The sequence below is a fragment of the Sphaeramia orbicularis genome, chromosome 16 (assembly GCF_902148855.1).
Source record: "Sphaeramia orbicularis chromosome 16, fSphaOr1.1, whole genome shotgun sequence".
Lineage (NCBI taxonomy): Eukaryota > Metazoa > Chordata > Actinopteri > Kurtiformes > Apogonidae > Sphaeramia > Sphaeramia orbicularis.
In genome coordinates this window covers 46,234,602-46,253,888 of record NC_043972.1, presented here as the reverse complement: position 1 = coordinate 46,253,888, position 19,287 = coordinate 46,234,602, and the positions used below count along the sequence as shown (strand labels likewise).

The 19,287-nt window shown below is 36.0% G+C and overlaps 1 protein-coding gene across 1 annotated transcript; it reads left to right on the top strand.

Moving 5' to 3' along the window:
* The first annotated feature begins 5,698 nt into the window (after positions 1–5,698).
* LOC115434853 (sialic acid-binding Ig-like lectin 9) lies at positions 5,699–18,645 on the top strand. Its single transcript, XM_030156975.1, has 7 exons — positions 5,699–5,805; positions 7,280–7,639; positions 9,035–9,337; positions 10,650–10,937; positions 11,046–11,157; positions 15,558–15,627; positions 17,725–18,645. Exons 1-7 carry the CDS (start codon positions 5,742–5,744, stop codon positions 18,106–18,108), a joined length of 1,581 nt encoding a protein of 526 aa, XP_030012835.1. The 5' UTR covers positions 5,699–5,741; the 3' UTR covers positions 18,109–18,645.
* The last annotated feature ends 642 nt before the right edge of the window (positions 18,646–19,287 follow it).

Below are 19,287 nucleotides of genomic sequence, written 5' to 3'. Positions count from 1 at the left end.
GTGTTGCACACTCTTGTAAATTTTATATATTGAACAATTCAAATATTGCTGTTTTCTTATTATAATTAAATGAAGAACTCCAAACACATGACTATAATATAAAACTGAAACTATGTGGGTACAGTATTGATCAACCGGCTCTTTGATTTTTGATTTTTGTATATTGCTTCACTGAACCGAGCATTTTATATGACCACATACCACCCAGATGCCAGATTAAAACACTGCCAGTTTACACCACTGTAAACCACATATATACATGTGGTCTCAGTGTATTTTGTCATTGAAGGACTTTCTGCTTTTTGACATTTCCTCAGTAGGAAAGTATGTGTTTGGAGTTTGTACAGGTGGAGTTTACCCCCAGAGAGTGACATTCATAGGATATTTGGTTTATGAAATAGAAGTGTTTGGGGAAAGTGAGGAAAAGACTATGGTTGGATTTAAATATTATATTAATACTATGTTTTCAGGTTGAATGTTTTTTCAGCTGTATATCTGTCTGACTGCGTTCATACCACAGGAATACATGGATGGAATTTTGTCACATTTGTCACAAGTGTGAATGAGAACTAAAGGGTGAACTGATTACAATTTAGAGGTCAAAGGTCAAGGCCACAGTGACCTTGTGTTGTGTCTCACAAAACACATTTCTGGTTAAGAATTCTCGCACTAGGTATGAACAATTTTCCTACAAATGTGTAACAGGATAAAGTAATTATATGATTATGTTTTATATCCAAAAAGTCTGTGACTGTCAAACAGGATCTGTTCAGCTCTGGCAGGCTGGACAGGGCATTTGACGGGGGGAGCAGAGCCCCCCCCCCCCCGCCATGCCCCTGCTGGGGAGAGGGCTGTCTGGGCTACTCTGCTGAGGGTGCGGCCCCTGGGACCCAGACAGGGGATCATGGATCTGTGTAGGACAACATAAGATGAGTGATCCCCGTGCAGGTATATTTGAACTGGGGGATCAGTGGGCGGACCACAGCTTAAGTTAGTGTCACTACTGTGGGCCCATCACAGGTTTATCAGTGGTCATTACACAGACTTCTGTGAAAGACCGCTGTCACAGATAGGAGGAGGAGCCTACGGTAGCCCACAGGCACACAGCCTGGAGGCACGAAAGAGATGAAATCGATTTGACGAGTTCCCTTTTTTAAAAATCAACCAAATTAAAAAATCCACTTTTGATTTAAAATCGATTAATCATGCAGCCCTGACCTGAGGGGAGATGATGTCAGAGTCCGGTGGTGAGTCAGTCTATGAGGTGTGATGGGATGTAGATGAAAGTCCAGGAGAGTCTATGGAGGTAAGAGGTGTAAGGATCTGGTGCCGTGGAGGAGACCCTTAAATGTTCTCCTGATGCTGAGGTGCTGCAGCAGGTGTGTCTGATGGCTGAGACAGACAGGCGACAAAACAATTACAATACCCAATATAAAAAGTAAAACAGCCTGTTGTGCTCAGTGGTAGCTGTTATCTACTCATAGCACTTTGAAATGGCACAGAAAACCTTTACTGGCCTTTTTTTGGGAGTCTAGTTTCTCAATTTTTTTATTTTTTTAATCTCTGAATTTTCAGTAGATCGGCAAAAAGATGGGGTGCAGCGGAGGCAGAGGATGGGAAGTTTTTGTTTTGTTTTGTTTTTTTGTTTTGCTCACATGTAAGAATGCCATGATAAAAGTTGACTAATTACTCAATAAAGACATTCTACACAGATAAGGCTCTGCTGGTCCTGACAGTCCTCCACCGTGTAACACCCACAGTATTAACAGGAAGTTACTGACTGCAAATATAGAGATGCTATAAAAGGCAATGAACTTATATGAACTTATATGAGAACACAATCTAAAGACATTGTACAATGAATAATAAACCATAATGACACAGCATCACATATGGAGTGGTTCTAGGGCTGTTGTTGAAAATGAGTGAATACACACACTTTGTAAATGAATCCATTAGAAGCCCTTAATTATGTGATTCCCTTTGATTCTTTACAGATGTGATTAAACTGATGAAGGTACCTGATAAATGACAAAAATTATTTTTATCTAAGCTGTGTATATATTTATAAACTTTGGGGGGTTATTTTAAAGCATTACTAAATAAGCTGTTGTAATTCAATATCCTCTCACTTTAACCCCTTATTGACTATTGTCTCAAATCTGCTTCAGTTCTCCACTGTTTTTATAATGAGGTGCTGCTACACACTCTTTCTGAATATACACATGTGACCTGGTGACCTTTGATCCCTGACATTCATGGGTCACATTCAAAGCCCTATTTCAGTAATGCTGTTATTCATTACTTGGTTCAGTCTACTTATTTTTGGATCTTTTTTTTATAATTATTATTGACTGGAGGGACTGATCAAAAGGAACATCAACAAAATAATCTGCATACCTGAGATGGAGAATTTGTTTAATTACCATTATTTATGGATATGTCATAAATTTGCATCATAGCTATTGTATGTACTTTTCAAAAAGCATCTGCTTGACAGCAAAGACACAAACAATCATTTTTTAATTAATAAATACATTATAAATAAATTAAAATAATAAATGCATTTGAGAAATAAGGTTTGAATCAAGGTAAATATTTAATGTTAATTAGTGTCAGAGTTGTTTGTGTTCATATAGTTAGTGAACATGACACTGCAATTACTTCTTCTACTCTTTTGCCTTCTTCTTCTTCTTCTTTTCTTCCTCTTCTTCCGATAATAATAATAATAATAATAATAATAATAATAATAATAATAATAATAATAATAATAATAATGATTGTTGTTGTTGTTACCTCTGCTATTCACTTACGGTGTCTTTTACCAAGGGATGGGAGTTGATAAGAATTGAGCAATTCTGGTTTCATTATCAATATCGATTATTGATTTGATTCCCTATCAATTCTCTTATCAGTTCTCATTGGATTAGGGAATAAACTATAGTACAAATGGCTTTGTTTGCATTAACTCTTTAATGTCAAATATGCTCTAACATTTTACATTTCATTCAAACAAAACCCAGAAAGGCTTATACGGGTGTATTTAAAGGAGTGTGAGATCTACCTTCTGCAGTCTTTGAGCCTCCTCACCATCTAAATATAATTCTAGGACATGGAGATTATTCATAAACAATAGCGAAAGCAGGCTGATACACTGAAATGGTGCTAATAATGACACTTTCGATTGAATCTGGGGGACTTTATTGTTATGGCTGCGACAGAGGACACCTGCCGTACGCTCCATTTCCATAGTCACAGACTGCTTCACTAAGCAGACGATCAAAGACGTTATATTCATCTAATTTAATTGGATGCTGTGTGGTTAAATGTTTCTGCATGTTAGAGGTACTTCCCCTTTTGTTGTAATGGAAACTCTGCAGCTGTGGTAAATGACTACTGCAAAGTCTCTACAAGAACCAGTTCTCAACTCCCATCCCTACATTTACCTGCATTAACTGTAACTGTCTGATCATCATCATCATCATCATCATCATCATCATCATCATCGTCATCGTCATCATCATCACCATCCATTTATTTATCTGAATTGGTCATTTGACATATCACAGAAACATCCCACTTCATTTATTTATTTATTCAACATATCAATTCTTATAACCTTTTACTGAAATCTACATTTGTTTCTAGTGTCTACAGTTTCATGTTTTCTTTGTCCTTCTGTCTTTATTTATTTTTAATTCATTTTTCTCTGAGTCAACAGTCAGTGAGCCTCTGTGTGTACTTGCCTCTGTCGTTTGCCCATGTGTATTTGTCTTGTCTTGTGTGTCTGTGTTTTGTTTTAACGTTGTATAATGCCAAAGCCCTCTCCTGTTACTGCAGAACAAATCTACCCACAGGTACAAATAAAGTTACCTTGACCTTCAATCTGACCATAAATATGACTATGGGTAGAAATAGTTTAGTTTCTTCTATACATCTTGACACACAGACATTAAATTTAATTCAGTGTTTTACTAATGACACCCTGTGGCTAAAAACAGCTCACAGCCGTCCAGATTCACACAGCTGTCATTTACCAGGATAAATAGGATGCGATGTCATGAAACGGTCAGAAAAAGTAAAACAGCACTGAAGAACTTTACCTAAAGCTTTTCTCAAACTTTACTGTTTGTGTTACTATTTGCATTTCATCTTCACACATTTCAGAAGGTGGTTGATGCTCTTCTAACCACTTCACTTTTCGCCTTTAAACTACAGTCACACAGCACAGGGATACTGCACTTTATGTACACAGCAAACATGGGAGTGTTAAAATTTCAGGGACAATGTTAAATAGAGGGTGTTGGTGTTGTATTATCACCACATTGCTATAAAATAACATTGCCTGTGTTATGTTTGACAAATAAAAGTTGCCAAATCAGAGTGTTTTTAACATTAATGTTAAATTTAACCCTGACTGTGGGTGTTAAAATGCAGACACTCACAAAGTGTCTACATGTGTCCACACTGTACAGTGTCAAGATAACACTTTTGAAAATCTTGAAAGCTTAACATTCTGTATTAGTTGGTTCAACACTCTCCATTGTTAAAAAGTAACACCACACAACGCTTTCCAGTGCTGTATCCACACTACACTGTTGTTGGTGTTGGGAGAAAAGGGTTACTTTTGACACTATCTCAAGTGTCTCAAGTGTTACTTTTTAACGATGAAGAGTGTTGAACCAACTAAAACTGGGTGTTAATCTTTAAACATTTTCAAAAATGTTATCTTGACACTGTACAGTGTGGCCACATAGACACTTTGTGAGTGTTAATTTCAACATTGTCGGTGTTAAATTAACAGACATGTTTGCAGTGCATGAGTTATGCTTAAAGCACAGGAGGAATCCAAAGGAGAAAAATGGTGTGTGTTATTTTGCACTAACATCTGTGACAGAATTACACAAGTATTAATTATGCATAATATAATATAATGGCGATTAGAATTAAATGCAATATTAAATAACAATAATAGAACAAAGTACATAAGAGATCTAAAATATACAGTTATCAAAATGTGATGGAATGGTCCTAATGTCACTGCTGCACAAATTCAACAGTAATGCACACAGTTCTGAAGGCTGTGTATTATGCAGGAAAACAGAGTTGGGACCAAATAACCTCATCATGTATTTATCAAAACTTGTCCCTGGTCAATGCAACACTTTTACAGCAAAGAACCTCATATATTAAGTAAATAATTTAGGGGTAACTGAGTGAGTTTGCAGAAAGAGAAATGATGAACACCAGAGTACTGAGAGACTTCCTGGAAACTTTTTGGACTGTAAAGAAGGAAGAGGTACTAACAGAGGAGGAAGAGTGTATAAGGCTGAGAGTCTCTGCACACATCAGTGTGAACACCACACACACTATATTTACATATTTATACATTAAACTGTATGTGAGGTGCTCTTTCTGATGCCTATTAAAATGCCATTTCTGACAAAATTTGTGCAAAATAAAGTGAAGAATTTAAACAGTTATAGATATTTGTAGCTGTTTTTAAAAGACAAAAAAAAAAAAAAAAAATCATGACAGTTTGTGAGATGTGTTACATATGTGTGACGATGTGTAACATCCTGCATTTAAATGTGAGCATTCGACTGTGGCGCTGTTTCTGGTCCAGTTTCATGAACTGAATTTCCTGTCTGTTTGCAGCTCATAAGGTATTTAAGAGGTCTTTGCTTCAGGGTAGTAGATTGTGTGTCCTGGAGGGAGAGTCCTGTATCTGAAAGAACCAAATGAAGATGTTTCTCATCTTGACGGCTCTGCTCTTGTCCCTGAAAGGAAACAATGCTGCTGCAGGTACGTTTTACTGTGTTTTGCAGATATAATGCATCATGAATTACAAATAGGAGACAAATATTAAACGTACTATATGACACATTGAAACTGTTAAAATGAAAATTGAAAAAGGATTCATGCAACAAATGATTATCAAAATAAAGGTACAAATTTAATTCATGTGCAAAATTAAGTGTAAAGTATAATTTTAACAGCATTTATGTATTGAGTGACTTTATATGAAGCATTTGACTTTATCAGAGCTGCATTATGTAACTTATTTATTCATTTTCCCATGTTTGTAGTGTTCATTTATTATGTACATGTAGTGTTGTGATCCCCAGCTCATAGTATTTCATCATATATTAAGTTCACTATGATAGAATCCTTTATATGTGCAGTGGATTTAATAAAAGAATAACAAACAACAATACATTTAACAAACTCAATAAATGTGATTCTAATGCTACTGTAAACAATTTTAAGAAACTGAAGCTTTTATTAATGTCTGACTCCACTTCTAGAACAAGTATTTTTCAATATTTGATCACCATAATCACCATCATTTGAACTGTGGTCCAAACATCACATATGTACGTTTGGATTAAGTTCAACATTTTTCTGATGTGTAGAGAGATTATATCACTCTGATGTTAAATCTATGAACAGGATTTATAATAGCATAAAGTTTTAAAGTTTTTACATCACCAAATGTGATGTAGAGTAAAGCTTTTACAGGTGTGATGTGTCAAACCTGGTGCCATCAGACTGAAAGTAGACTTTTAGGGAAGTGGTAAATATCAAGGACCCTGCAGATAGATCTTCATTCCTGGTTTTTCAGAGAAGATAAAGATAACCAAACAGTTTTTCTTTTTTTTTTTTTTTTTTTTTTTTGTTATTGAACTTCTTTCTAGAAATAAATAAATAAGAAATTGCATTCAAAATATTGTTTTCTTTGCATGGAGGTCTAATCTGTCAAATTATCATTCAGTGCAGAATGTTATTTATTAATATTTCATAAGACATGATTGAAGGGGTGTTTAGGCAGCCTAGAAACTTTTCATATGAATGTCATATAATCAAATGATAAACATGTTTATGATGCTTTTAGAAGCATTTAATCAGAATCAGAATACTTTATTAATCCCAAGGGGAAACTGTTATGTGTTACAATTGCTCAAGTACAAATATATTAAAAAAGTAGCAGGAAAGAAATGATCAATACTACAAATATAAAGTTCTAAATATATACATATAACTCTAAAATATACATACTCTATGAAAACACAGTTAGAATATTAATTATAATAAATTATAATTTGTACAATATGTACTAGAAAAATATGATCAATATCAGAATCAGAATCATCATCAATCATTTATTAACACATGCTGTGTAAAAAACCATGTGATCACTCAGAATTAAGTCATAGAGTGTTTAATTTGAAGTGTTTCCTATAGTTGATAAGGTTACACATGTTCTGTTATTTTACAGGTGAAACACAGAATAAACCACAGGGTACAAATGGACTCTATATTAACATCACTGCAGGAGAAATAACAGCAGAGGCTGGACTCTGTGCTGTTCTGCCATGTTCTTTCTCTACTGCGGGTGGATTTGAGGCCAAAAGTGTAATCTGGTACAAATGTCAATTACAAGAAAAGTGTAATGATGTAATATTTAACTCCAGTCAGAGCCACAAAGTTCAGGGCCGAATGTCACTGCTGGAGTTTAATTTAACCAAAAGTAACTGCAGCCTCATCATCAACGACCTCACAGAGTCAGACAGTGGATATTATCAGCTCAGACTGAACGGCATCGCATCTAAGCCAGAAGCAACTGTCAACGTTAAAGGTATGAAATGTTACTGTGTGTGCAAATGGAAATAATTATGTTTGGATTTATCGATTATTAACAATGTGATGTAACAAATGTAGTGAACTACTAATTACTTAATGACCTCACAGATCTAACCACACATAGTACATGTTATCATTGTGTGGGTGTAAAAACAAATGACTGTGTCAAATATGCATGTGTTCTTAAATCCTGTTCCTGTAGTCACCAGTAACAGGTTGTATTAAGTCTTGACTATAGCCTTTGAATAAAAGAAGTTATTTCTGATGATGATCAGACCAGTGGACCATATAACACAACACTAGATTAAAATGAACCATACCCACTGTAACTGTAACTAAGGTTCACTATGTATGAGTCAGCTCTAAGCTAATGGGAGCTACTGGGGGCTGTGGCACCTTCTCTCACTGGGGTCCGCTCCTTTCTGGTGGGTGGGGGTCCCAGTTGGCCCTCTCCCACTAGTTGGGATGTGGGGCTGGGTTGCTGGTGCCTGGTCGCCGGGGTCGGCGGCTGCCTCCTGGTGCGGATGGCTCCCTGAGACAGCGCCTCCTAAATTGATCTTTTACCTTTACTTGTACATTTTTGTTCTGGTCTACCCGTGCTTAGTCAGTCTTCTTAAGTATGTGTGAGCTTGTGGGTTTGCATGTATATGTGTGTGTGTGTGTGTGTGTGTGTGTGTGTGCGGGTGAGTGGGTGGGTGTGGGTGGGGGGCGGTACTGATTTTTAAACTGATATGTAAAGCACTTTGTGCTACAGTTTTTAATGTATGAAAAGTGCTATATAAATAAAGATTATTATTATTATTATTATTACTGCTGCATGTTATTACCCCACCCTCCAAAGGGGAGGCAAGGTGTATTGTTTTTGTTTCAGTTTGTTTGTTTATTTGTTTATTAACACGCTAGCAGCAAAACTATTGGTTGAATTCATACCAAATTGGCTTTATAGATTGCCAGTGACCCAGAATAGATGTGGTTCCAGTTTGGGAAAAGTAGGTCAAAGTTCAAAATTTGATGAAATTTCCAAATCTTTCTTCTTCTCCCATTTATTATAATGGGCAAAATTTCAAATGTCTATAAAAACATCAATTTTGTTTCAATTTACTTCAAACTTGGCACATATATAGTGGCAGTTTATATGCTGACATCAGCACATGCATAGACATGATGACATCAGCTGGATCGACACCAAAATAAGCTACAATGCGTGTGAGGGGCGGGGTCTGTTGTGCCTGGCACCACTTGTTGATAATTTCACTCTTTCTATTTATAAATGAGTGTACAGGCTATTTTTGTTGATAGGTAAATGAGTTGGACATTAGCTTAGAAATGGAATTAGCATTAATATGCACTGCAGACTCATTTTTCTGCCTCATGCTGTTTGAATATTTAGTGTCACCAGTCCTGACCCAGAAGCCCACAGTGAAGGTTCCTGCTCTGACTGAGGGACAGCAGACCACACTGACCTGCACCGCTCCTGGTCTCTGCTCTGGATCTGATCCAAACATCACCTGGACATGGAGACGATCTGCAGAGGATGACTCTTACATCCCAGGAAACATCACCACCACTCATGGACACAACTCCTCTTTGACCTTTACCCCTTCAGCCAAACACCACAGCACTGAGGTCACCTGTAAGGTCAACTTCAGAGGCAACACGAGCACACAGGAGACGGTGACGCTGAACGTGACCTGTGAGTAACACTGTGCTTTACCATCCTGGTGTAGGGGCCAAATTCTGTCAAATAAACAAAAATAATCAGTTAGCTACTTACTTTGTTAATGATTTCTTCAAACATCTTCTCTCACAAAACTACTGCTCAGATTCATTTGAAATGTTATATGTAACTTACTTGGGACAATGCCAACAGAGTTTGTTCACAGTTTTGAGATTGATTTTTGAATTTTTTGATACATTTTTGAAATACTAAAAATGTACCTTTACATATAATGGGTCACATTTGGATGGCTTATAATATGTAAATGGTTACAGATATCAATATAGTTACTGTTGAGCACTGATAGAAAGTCATATTTGGACTTTCATTTGGGTCCATGACCTTTGACCTTCAGTGACCTTGAAAGGTCACACTCAAGGTCACCAGTGTCTACATTTCAAACATCTTCTTCTCCAAAACTATGGGTCAGATTCATTTCAAAGGCTATATGTAGCTTCCTTGGGACAACGTCTATGAAGTTTGTTCACAGTTTTGAGATACTTCTGCAGAAAAAACATGATCTGTTGACAGGTTACTGAACCCCAGTCTTACAGTGCAGTTCTAAGCATTACCTGATGAGCTAGGTCTCCACTGTCTGTAGATCTGACCTATTTGCTATCTGATTGCCTTGATACTTTTCGGGACGTGACGTTTCAGGATGTGACAATTTACCAGTCTACACATTCCATAGCAAAGGCGCTGATTGGCTCTGTGGTAGTAGACAAACCTATATTTCGTGCCACAATAATGTGTCAATAGCCACTTCGATTTTGGCAATGCTACAAGTTTGCCATTACCTATAATGAGCCATATTTTTTATGTCTTATAACATGGAAATGGTTACAGATATCAATATAGTTACCATTGAAAACTGATAGCTGTGTGTACTTTGGTGCACCCTAGTGGTGATATGTGGTTATAGTGGAGCAGAAAACTGACTTGGATACTGTGCAACCAAAAAAATATTTCACCAGCCACCACTGGAACAAAGTAGAAAAAATATATTAAAAAAAAAATAAAAAATAAAAATAAAAATATAACATGACTAAAAAGAAAGAGCGTGAATTGGAATTCTGGGACTCTGACTTCTCCTCATCAGGAACATCACAGCTCAACATTCTGGACATGACATCTGTGCAACAAAACATGTGAACATGAACCTGAGCTCAAATGTTAATGTCACTGATGTGGAAGAGCACCATACTACTGATTTTACAAAAGACAATATCCTACCCTCATCAATTCTCTTTTTTTCCATGATGTTGTGATTCTGCTTGTGTATTTACAGTATCTCCAAAGATCTTAAACATCTCTTCATGTGAGAGGTCAGTGAGGTCAGAGGTCGTGACCTGCGTGTGCATCAGCGAGGGGTTTCCGTTGCCCACAATCAGGTGGCCGATGTTGGAGAAACACTCCAAGTACTCGGTCATCACCACTGTATCAGACCACACCATCAACAGCACTGTCACTCTGAGTGGGAAACATGTCAACAACACCGTTGAGTGTATCAGTAAGAGGGGAGAAACAAGAGATAGAATGATCCTCAGCGTCTCAGAGACCAAACCAAACCAAAGGGGTAAGTGTTCAGCACGGGAATAATTCTATTACATTAAACCACTGCTTCATGACATCATCCACATCTTCTTTTCAATGTTGTTGTTTTTTTTCTCCCTCTGTATTCCAGATCTATTCAAGATGTTGTTGAAAACAGTTCAGGAACCACAGGTCATCTTTTCATTTCTGATTGGCCTCGTCCTCTCTGCATCCATCTGCTGTTTAGCAGGACTATGCAGAAGGTAGGTTCAACCCTTTCAGGCACTTAAACTGTGGACAAACTGATGTTTTGCTTCTTACAGGATATAGAAACTTGAAGTTCAGTATCAGTCAAGAGGGATCACACCTATTATAGATATACCAGGAATTCCATTCATCCATCCGAGAATTTTGTCAACTGATTTTTCAACTGATTTCTCGAAGATGCTCACCTGATTATTTTCAAATTTGACACACATATTCTGTACCATTAGGAGAGGTGCAGCGTGATGACTGAATTTCATTTTTTTTTTTTTTTTTTACAAATTTTTGAATAGTTTTTGAAAAGATTGGAAGTTAAGACTTGACAGAATGATGTTTGTCTTGGTTTGACTGAGCTAACTAAAAATAGGACCAATGTCTTTGTATCTCACCGGCATGTTCTATCAAGAATCAGTAACTAGTTGAATATGTGAGGTTGTCAGGGTCTGTGTCTATGTTAGAGTCCTGTGGTCTGGATGCAAGAGATCCATCTCCCAGTAGAAGTGGGTGGTACTTTCACTGGAGGAGAAGACAACTCCATATGAAAGTCCATATATGACTTCCTATCAGTGATCAATAGTAACTATATTGATATCTGTAACTATTTACATTTTATAAACCATCAAAATATGGACCATTATGAGTAAAGGCAAATTTTTGTTATTTAAAAAAGTCATCAAAAATCCAAAAATCTAAAGTTCTCTAAACTGTGAACGTACTTTGTAGACATTATCCCAAGGAAGTTACATATAAAATATGAAATGAATCCAACCAGTAGTTTTGAAGAAGAAGGTGTTTGAAGAAATTGCTAATGAAGACGACACTGGACACAGTGCCTTCACAATAGTTTATGGCCGGTGAGATAAAACGGACAGTTACTTAGTTTATTCTAGTTTACAGTTATCTATAATTTCAAGTTAAAAATGTATCAGTGAGCAGGAGGGGTTTTGTATGAGTGGCTGGGGGTATCAGTAATCTACAGGATGTATTAAAAAAACTATACATCTTGAAAAATTAGCCCCAGTTCCACATTTGATAATTTTTGGAATTTTCTTTTATGGACTTCAGTAGGTAGGGGATTGGTGGATATTTGTCCAAATTTACAGACCCAGGTTTTCATGCATGAGTGAGCAGGGGCAAATTGCACAATCCAAGTTAAAACTGGTTTACAAGATGTAGCGGAGGGATTTAAATCCAATCAAACGTCATGGGAGGGGACAATGGGCATCCATCTTGTTTTCCACAAAATTGCCAGGTTACAGCATTAACACTTTGGCCACCGTGTCAATTTCATTTCTTTACCCATGGCAGCTGTTCCTGCCTTTCAAAGTTAATTCAACTTGTTTAGGCCTGAAAATGTCACAGAGGACAGGCCAAGTTAGGGTTAGAGTTAGGGTTAGGTAGGCTAACCCAACTGAACAAACTGAAGTCACCGTAGACATGCTCCCTCCATGAATGTCAACAAACTCCAGATTTCGTACAAACCAGAAGATCTATACAAACCCATCGTTCATAAGAATATTTTTGACCTAGGCATTAGTGCTTTATCCTTGAAAATGACAACATCTGGTGTCAGAAAATGAAATAAATAAATAAACAAATAAAAACAGCCATTTTCGGTCCGTTTTTCCATTTCTGTCAGGTAGTCACTTTCTTTTTTGTTATTAGAAAGAGAAACAAAAATCAATCCATTTTTTAAAATTCGGTTTATCTGTTTTGACACTGAAAAGGAAAATTGTCTTGAAATTCAATTTTAATTTTTCTATTTTAAAATGGAAATCAATTAACCACTAGTTTTTCTTTTGTTTCTGAAAAGAAAATCCAATCACCAAAAGACATACTGACCATTAAAAGACAAACGATTCTTTTAAATCCCATTTGAATTGTACCATACAATGTTTGTCAAAGATTGAAAAGATATTTTTTTTAGTCAAGGAAAGTCACAGTTTATGGTGAAGATGTAGTGAAGAATCACTGAGTTTTCTGTTAAACATCTAAATGGGCTGCATAACTTGTTGCAGGTAATGCACATCACCAAAACGCAAACAGAACTGCCGTGGCACATTTCACCTCAATCTTTGAGAGGAAGGTGAAAAAGTATTGAAACAGTTGAAACTCACCACAGTCTGGTCACGTTTAAGACACAGAGATGTATTCAGCATCTTTAAGAAAATTGTAAGACAGTTATAATGAAATCACATCCATGGCGTTCTGATGTGTAGTTTTGGTATTTATGTATTTTCAGTCACGCTTCAACAGCTTTACCACAAAAGGTGACTTCCTCAACTTGTAAAATGATCTTTTAACTGAAAACCATCATATGTGTAAATGTTGGCAGAATTCAAATGGTATGAAATTACTTGACTCATTATTGACCATAATAGGATAGAAATTATTAAGTGAATAGCAACAAGGCTATGGACTTCTAATGAATGAATGAATAAATGTATGTATAAATAAGTAAGTAAGTAAGTAAGTAAGTAAATAAATAAATAAATAAATAAATAAATGAATGAATGAATGAATGAATAAATAAATAAATGTGTTTAAAAAAAGATAACTGACTCATCAAACTAAATCAAACCATAATTGGGTAAACTACACATAAAATGGAGTTTTCCTCTTTGTCCATTTTTTTCATACATAGAGGATTTGGGGTGAATATGAAATCCATCTGTGCCATTTTTCTACCAGCAGATGGCAGCATGTCTCCATTTGTATCATCATTATGTCCATGTGTTATTATGGTACAAATCAGAAGTACAGTCTACTCTTGTTATACCGCCAACTTCCGTTCACGGCCAAATTGGCGGTATAGCGAAAATGGCGTTACAACGGGTTGCGTCCATAATGTGCATGTCTTTACTATATGATGTCTATGCTGCCTCCGTTAACCCGTTCTAATTGCGTTTCTAAATAAATCTTGATTCTGTTATGTTGTAAGGGATCATTTAAAGTGGGGAAACATTTTAAGCATTATTATACCGTGTCGGGAAATGACACCCCATCATCTTGAGGCTTTGGCTTAATCCCACGTCCTCTTCCCGACATCCTGACCTACTGAGTGTTCTGCGATAAATGAACGGTGGCCGTTCCGTAGACCTACTCGTAGCTTGTCGCGATCAGCGTCTGGCGCGTTTGTTTCAGTGCATTGTTAAAATTTATGTGTACTCGATGGCAATCACGCTGGCGGTATAACGGTCAGGAAATCAATGGTATAAGTGTTGTTTGTGCATGGAACTGGGCTGGCGGATGGCGATAGGCGGAAATAGCGGTATAATGGCGGGCGGTTTAAAGAGAGTAGACTGTAGAAGTAAACCTGCTTTAAACACTCATAGTCCTACACTGAACATACTGTATTTATTCATTTATTTATTTGACCCTTTCATGCATACTGGTCACTACAGTGGACAGCTATTCTCCAGCTGTTTGGTTGTTTTAGTTCCATATCAGCCAACACAGTGGACGCTAATGCACCATCCCATACACTGCAGTTCAAATCATTACTGTAACTTTGCTGTTCGTGATAAACCTGATCTGCAATAACATGTTTTAGTGTAAATCAATTGCTAATTGCTATTACACTGTAATTAGCAGTTTTCTTCAACAAAAAGGTTTTTTTTTTTTCTTATTATCTCCATAAATGGAGTAAGAACTAGTATTAGAGTATGTTATAAATGTGAGAAAATGCCATTAGCGGCCTTAAAAATGTTCTTATAATGAGCATTGTAAAGAGGAGTTGATAATTTTGTATTTATCTTGTTGTTGTTTTGTTGTTGTTGTTGTTGTTGTGGGTTTTTAGTTTGTTTTTAACTCTTTTTTGTGTTTAATAGGTTTGTAGGTTTGCTGTATGATTTGTGTTTGGGTTTTTTTTTGTTTTTGGTTTTTTTTGTAATGTGTCCCTGTAGTTCTTTATGTCTTAGCACATATTTATGTAAATGTATAATTTAAAATAATTAAAATAAATAAATGAATAAAAGTTCTTATTTCATAGTTTTCACACAGTATATCACTCTCTGATGATGGGTTTCAAAAATAAATGCATAGTGTCCAGCTGAGTGGACATTTTTGTAACTTCATGAATAATAGGGTCATAAAAAAAAATTCAATTGTATTGTTTATTTTCATGCCTAAAGAGGAAAAACCTCACTCAAGAAAAAAAAATATTGACGAAGATTCTCATAATTCATGCATGAAAGGGTTAAGTTAAATGTAGTCTTTAAGTTAAATTCTCCAATTCTGAACTGTTTGCAGCCGGTGGTTAGTGATCATGATTGCATGCTTAGATAAATGTTGCTTATCACAGGTGCTGTCTTTAAAAAAGTAATAATAATAATAATCCAGAGTGGGTTTAACTGTGTGTTTCTTAGTAAGAACTGTTGTTTAATAAACTCACCCCTAGGAAAAAAACAAAGACATCTGCAAATCTGTACGAGACGCTGGAGATGGTGACAGCCCAGACAGTTCCACTGGTATGTATATTAACATTAGCTGTCACTCAATATTTTTGAATATTTATAAAAATATATAGATGTGCTAAAATTATTTTCATTAAATATTAAATATTTATTAACCCATAAACACCCAAACAGCCACTGGCAACCAAATTGGTGTGAAATGCAGTTTGTCATCTTTTCATGGTCATCAGATATGACCCATTTGGACGTTCAGAGGCTCTGTAGTTACCGTGGAAACACAGTCATCTTCTACAACATTGATTCACCAGTAAAATCCATGGAGTTGGGTCAATGACAGTGGATGGAGACACTCGTTTAATGATACATTTTGTTGAGAAAAGTCACTATTTCTCCAGTTCTCTATGTTTTGATTCAATAACCCTTAATACGCTTTTGCCTTGAGTCCATTTTTGTACGTGTGTTTGTGTCCTATGTATGTAGAATAAATTGGCTTTTTAATTACTTTTTATAGTTGAGGAATGAAGCCAGTTTAAGTTGATTAGTCACGACATCATTGACTCAAACCAAAAAAAACTTTAACGAAATTTTGAAAAACTAAATAACTAGGGATTGGAAGAACCCCAAGTATGCTATTTATGTATTTTAAAATGCTTAGAACACATTCTTAGACTTTATTTAACCCCTAAAGACCCAAACAACTGCTGACAGTCAAATCCATCTACTGATCTAAACAGCTCAATACCTGTTGATCCACTAATTTTATTAGCACATGTAAATAACTGGTGTAAAATACAGTTTGCCATCTTTTCATGGTCATCAGATATGAACCATTTTGAAGGCTAAGCGGCTCATAGTTACCGTGGAAACACTATCATCTTCTAGAACATTGATTCACCAGTAAAACCCATGGAGTTGGATCTATGACAATGGATTGCTTTTACACTCAGTTATTGATATCTTTGCTGAAAAAGTCACTTTTTCTTGAATTTTCTCTGTTTTCTAATACAATATTCCTCAACTTTACTCTGAGATTTTATAAATGTCTACATGATCAGTAAATAAGCCCATCAAGACCTTGTGCTTCTTTTGTGTCAATTCCCAAAGGAATTTTTCTCTTTATTTAACATTTTTTAAGTGATTTATCACCATTGTAGGAGCCATTTGTATAATTTATAATTTTTTTGGATAATGGTAAATCAAAATAAGGCCTATGGTCATATTGATTAATGAATTATGATTGATTTCATATTGTTTTCAGCTGCTCACACCCTCCTCCTGGTCGGACCGTCCTCTTCCTGTGATTAGGGAGAGAGGACAGCTGGTTCTCCCCTTGGTCTGACTGTCATGTTGAAGGAGTGAGGAGTGAGACAGTTTATCTACCGCTAAATATACACTAAATATGCTATATCTGCTTAAGAAGTATTTTATTTGATTATTGTGAAGTTGAAGTCAACCACGGAGAATATTTTTGTTGGTGGAAAATACATTTTGATCATTTTGAATATAGAAATATCTCCGCGAGTGCTTATTAAGGAATTTAGTGAGTCATAGACCTTCTCCTCAGACTACTCTGCCATTTTTATTTTTTACCCTTTTTTCTTTTTGAATGCAAGAGTAGCCGTAACAACCATTTATTAGAATATTATCCTCTGTCTTTTGTGTTTCTTCAGTAAAAGTCAGGTATTTTCCCATATTTAATTTACTGATCATGTAGATGTTCATAAAAGCACAGATCAAAATTAATTGTCATAATATCAGAAACAGAGAACAATGAAGAAAACATGTCTTTTTCAACAAAATTTATCATTAACTGAACATAAACTCAGTGTGTCCATCCACTGTCATTGATCCAACTTGTAGAAGATGACGGTGTTTCCATGTTCACTACGGAGCCTCTGAACGTCCAAATGGATCATATCTGATGACCATGAAAAGATGACAAACTGTATTTTACACCAATGGATAGATAGGATTAATGGATCAGAAGTTATTAAACATTTTATATTGGTAGGTGATTTTGGTTGCCAGTGGTTTTTTGGGTCTTGATGCATTAAATATAGGAAAATGTCTGATTTTCACTGAAAAAACATAAATGTAGAGGATAAAATAATAACTGGTGATAACTGGTCACTCATCTATTGTACATTACAGAAAAATGCTGAACAACAAATTGAAGACAATCCAGCTCATGAACCAGAGGTTACTGAAGGACAGGGAGTGGAGGCTTCTGGGACATCAGCGCCTGGCGGTGACGTGGAAGCAAAACAAGTGGAGTACTCTGACCTCGACTTCTCTGTGCTGACGAGGCAGAGACCAGCAGGGGCAGAAGAGACCCAGGCCAGCACCGAGACGGAGTACGCAGAAATTAAAAGAGAAACCACAGAAGACACACAGGACAACGACGGAGAGGCAGCGGAAATGGAGGAGGTGAAGTCAGGGGAGGACGAGGAAAACAAACTGTGTGTGGTGGTAGAAGAGGAGCAAGGTGAGGCTGTGTCTCTGTACTCCAACCTGGATGAAATAAATGACATCTGAGGGGGGGGCCATGGCACTGTGAGCCTGATTACATGACCATAAAAGTCTGATACCTGGGAGTAATCAGATACTTGGAATAATCAGATCTGATACATCTACATGTAATTCACAAATGGGTCCAGTCAAGCGAAAGTGAACATCAACAAGAAAAAGTACATTTGCACACATCATATATCAAGAGGGCTAATTTTTTAGCTAAAGATCTCTATTTTATGAAACTGTTATCCTTTTTAAAATACCACCCGTAGAAAAAAAGTTACAACCGATTTTATCAATTGTACTTTTTACACCATAGCCATAGCTCAAATTTGACGCTAAAATTAAATCTAAAAACTGTGATAATTTATTCAGTCTATTGATTATATAGATGACTGTAAAGTTTCAAGTACTAGATTTTAATTATTTTGTGACTATTATGAATATTTATGACTTTGAACATTTGTAAGTTGCTTAAAAGGCCCTGTCCACATGTTACCACAAAAATACCCATTTTTAATTTTCAAGTTCATTATAATTCAGATATTTCAGTGAAACTTTCAGAAAGTAATGATCTTTTGATACATTCTGGGTGATGCATACAATGGTAAAGAGTTGTCCACATGTTACTGTGGCAACCTGTCCACATGTTACCACATTCTCATGTTAATAAAACAGAGACTTTTCAATATTTTACTCCAAAATTTATATTCAGCATAGTTGAACATAATATCTAAAAGGTTTTGTCCTATTTGATATCAATTTCTGTTGAGAACCGCATGTTTTGAATGTTTGCGTAAAGCTTAAAAAATTAACATCCGTGTCAAGTCCACGTGTTACTGAGCAGTAATTTGACATGTTTCACCTTAAAATTTTATCTCCCCCAATTTTTTTATACATAATGTTAAAGTGCCTATAAATACCTACTCCAATATGTATAATACATTCATATAAGTTTCTCTGCTTACATGACAGAGACTGTTGAACACCAAATGTGTCCATGTGTTACGGACTGATAGGACCCAAATGCGATAATTGAAAAACCCTGTTTTAGACGCTCCAGTCCATTATCAGATTTCTTTCAGAGTGCATACATATGTAGTGATAGTAGAATCAGACTTCCTGTTTTTGTCTTCTGCTCATATTTGATTTAGTAACTTTTGTTTTCTACAATTTTAATTGTTTTTATACATGCACAATCAT

What these genes read in the sequence shown, in the direction of transcription:
- LOC115434853 (XM_030156975.1), top strand. Translation starts at nt 5,742, where the DNA reads ATGAAGATGTTTCTCATCTTGACGGCTCTGCTCTTGTCCCTGAAAGGA. An exon ending in TTAGCAGGACTATGCAGAAG is followed by an intron (nt 11,158 to 15,557) that starts GTAGGTTCAACC and finishes ACTCACCCCTAG; the next exon opens with GAAAAAAACAAAGACATCTG. An exon ending in CAGCCCAGACAGTTCCACTG is followed by an intron (nt 15,628 to 17,724) that starts GTATGTATATTA and finishes TGTACATTACAG; the next exon opens with AAAAATGCTGAACAACAAAT.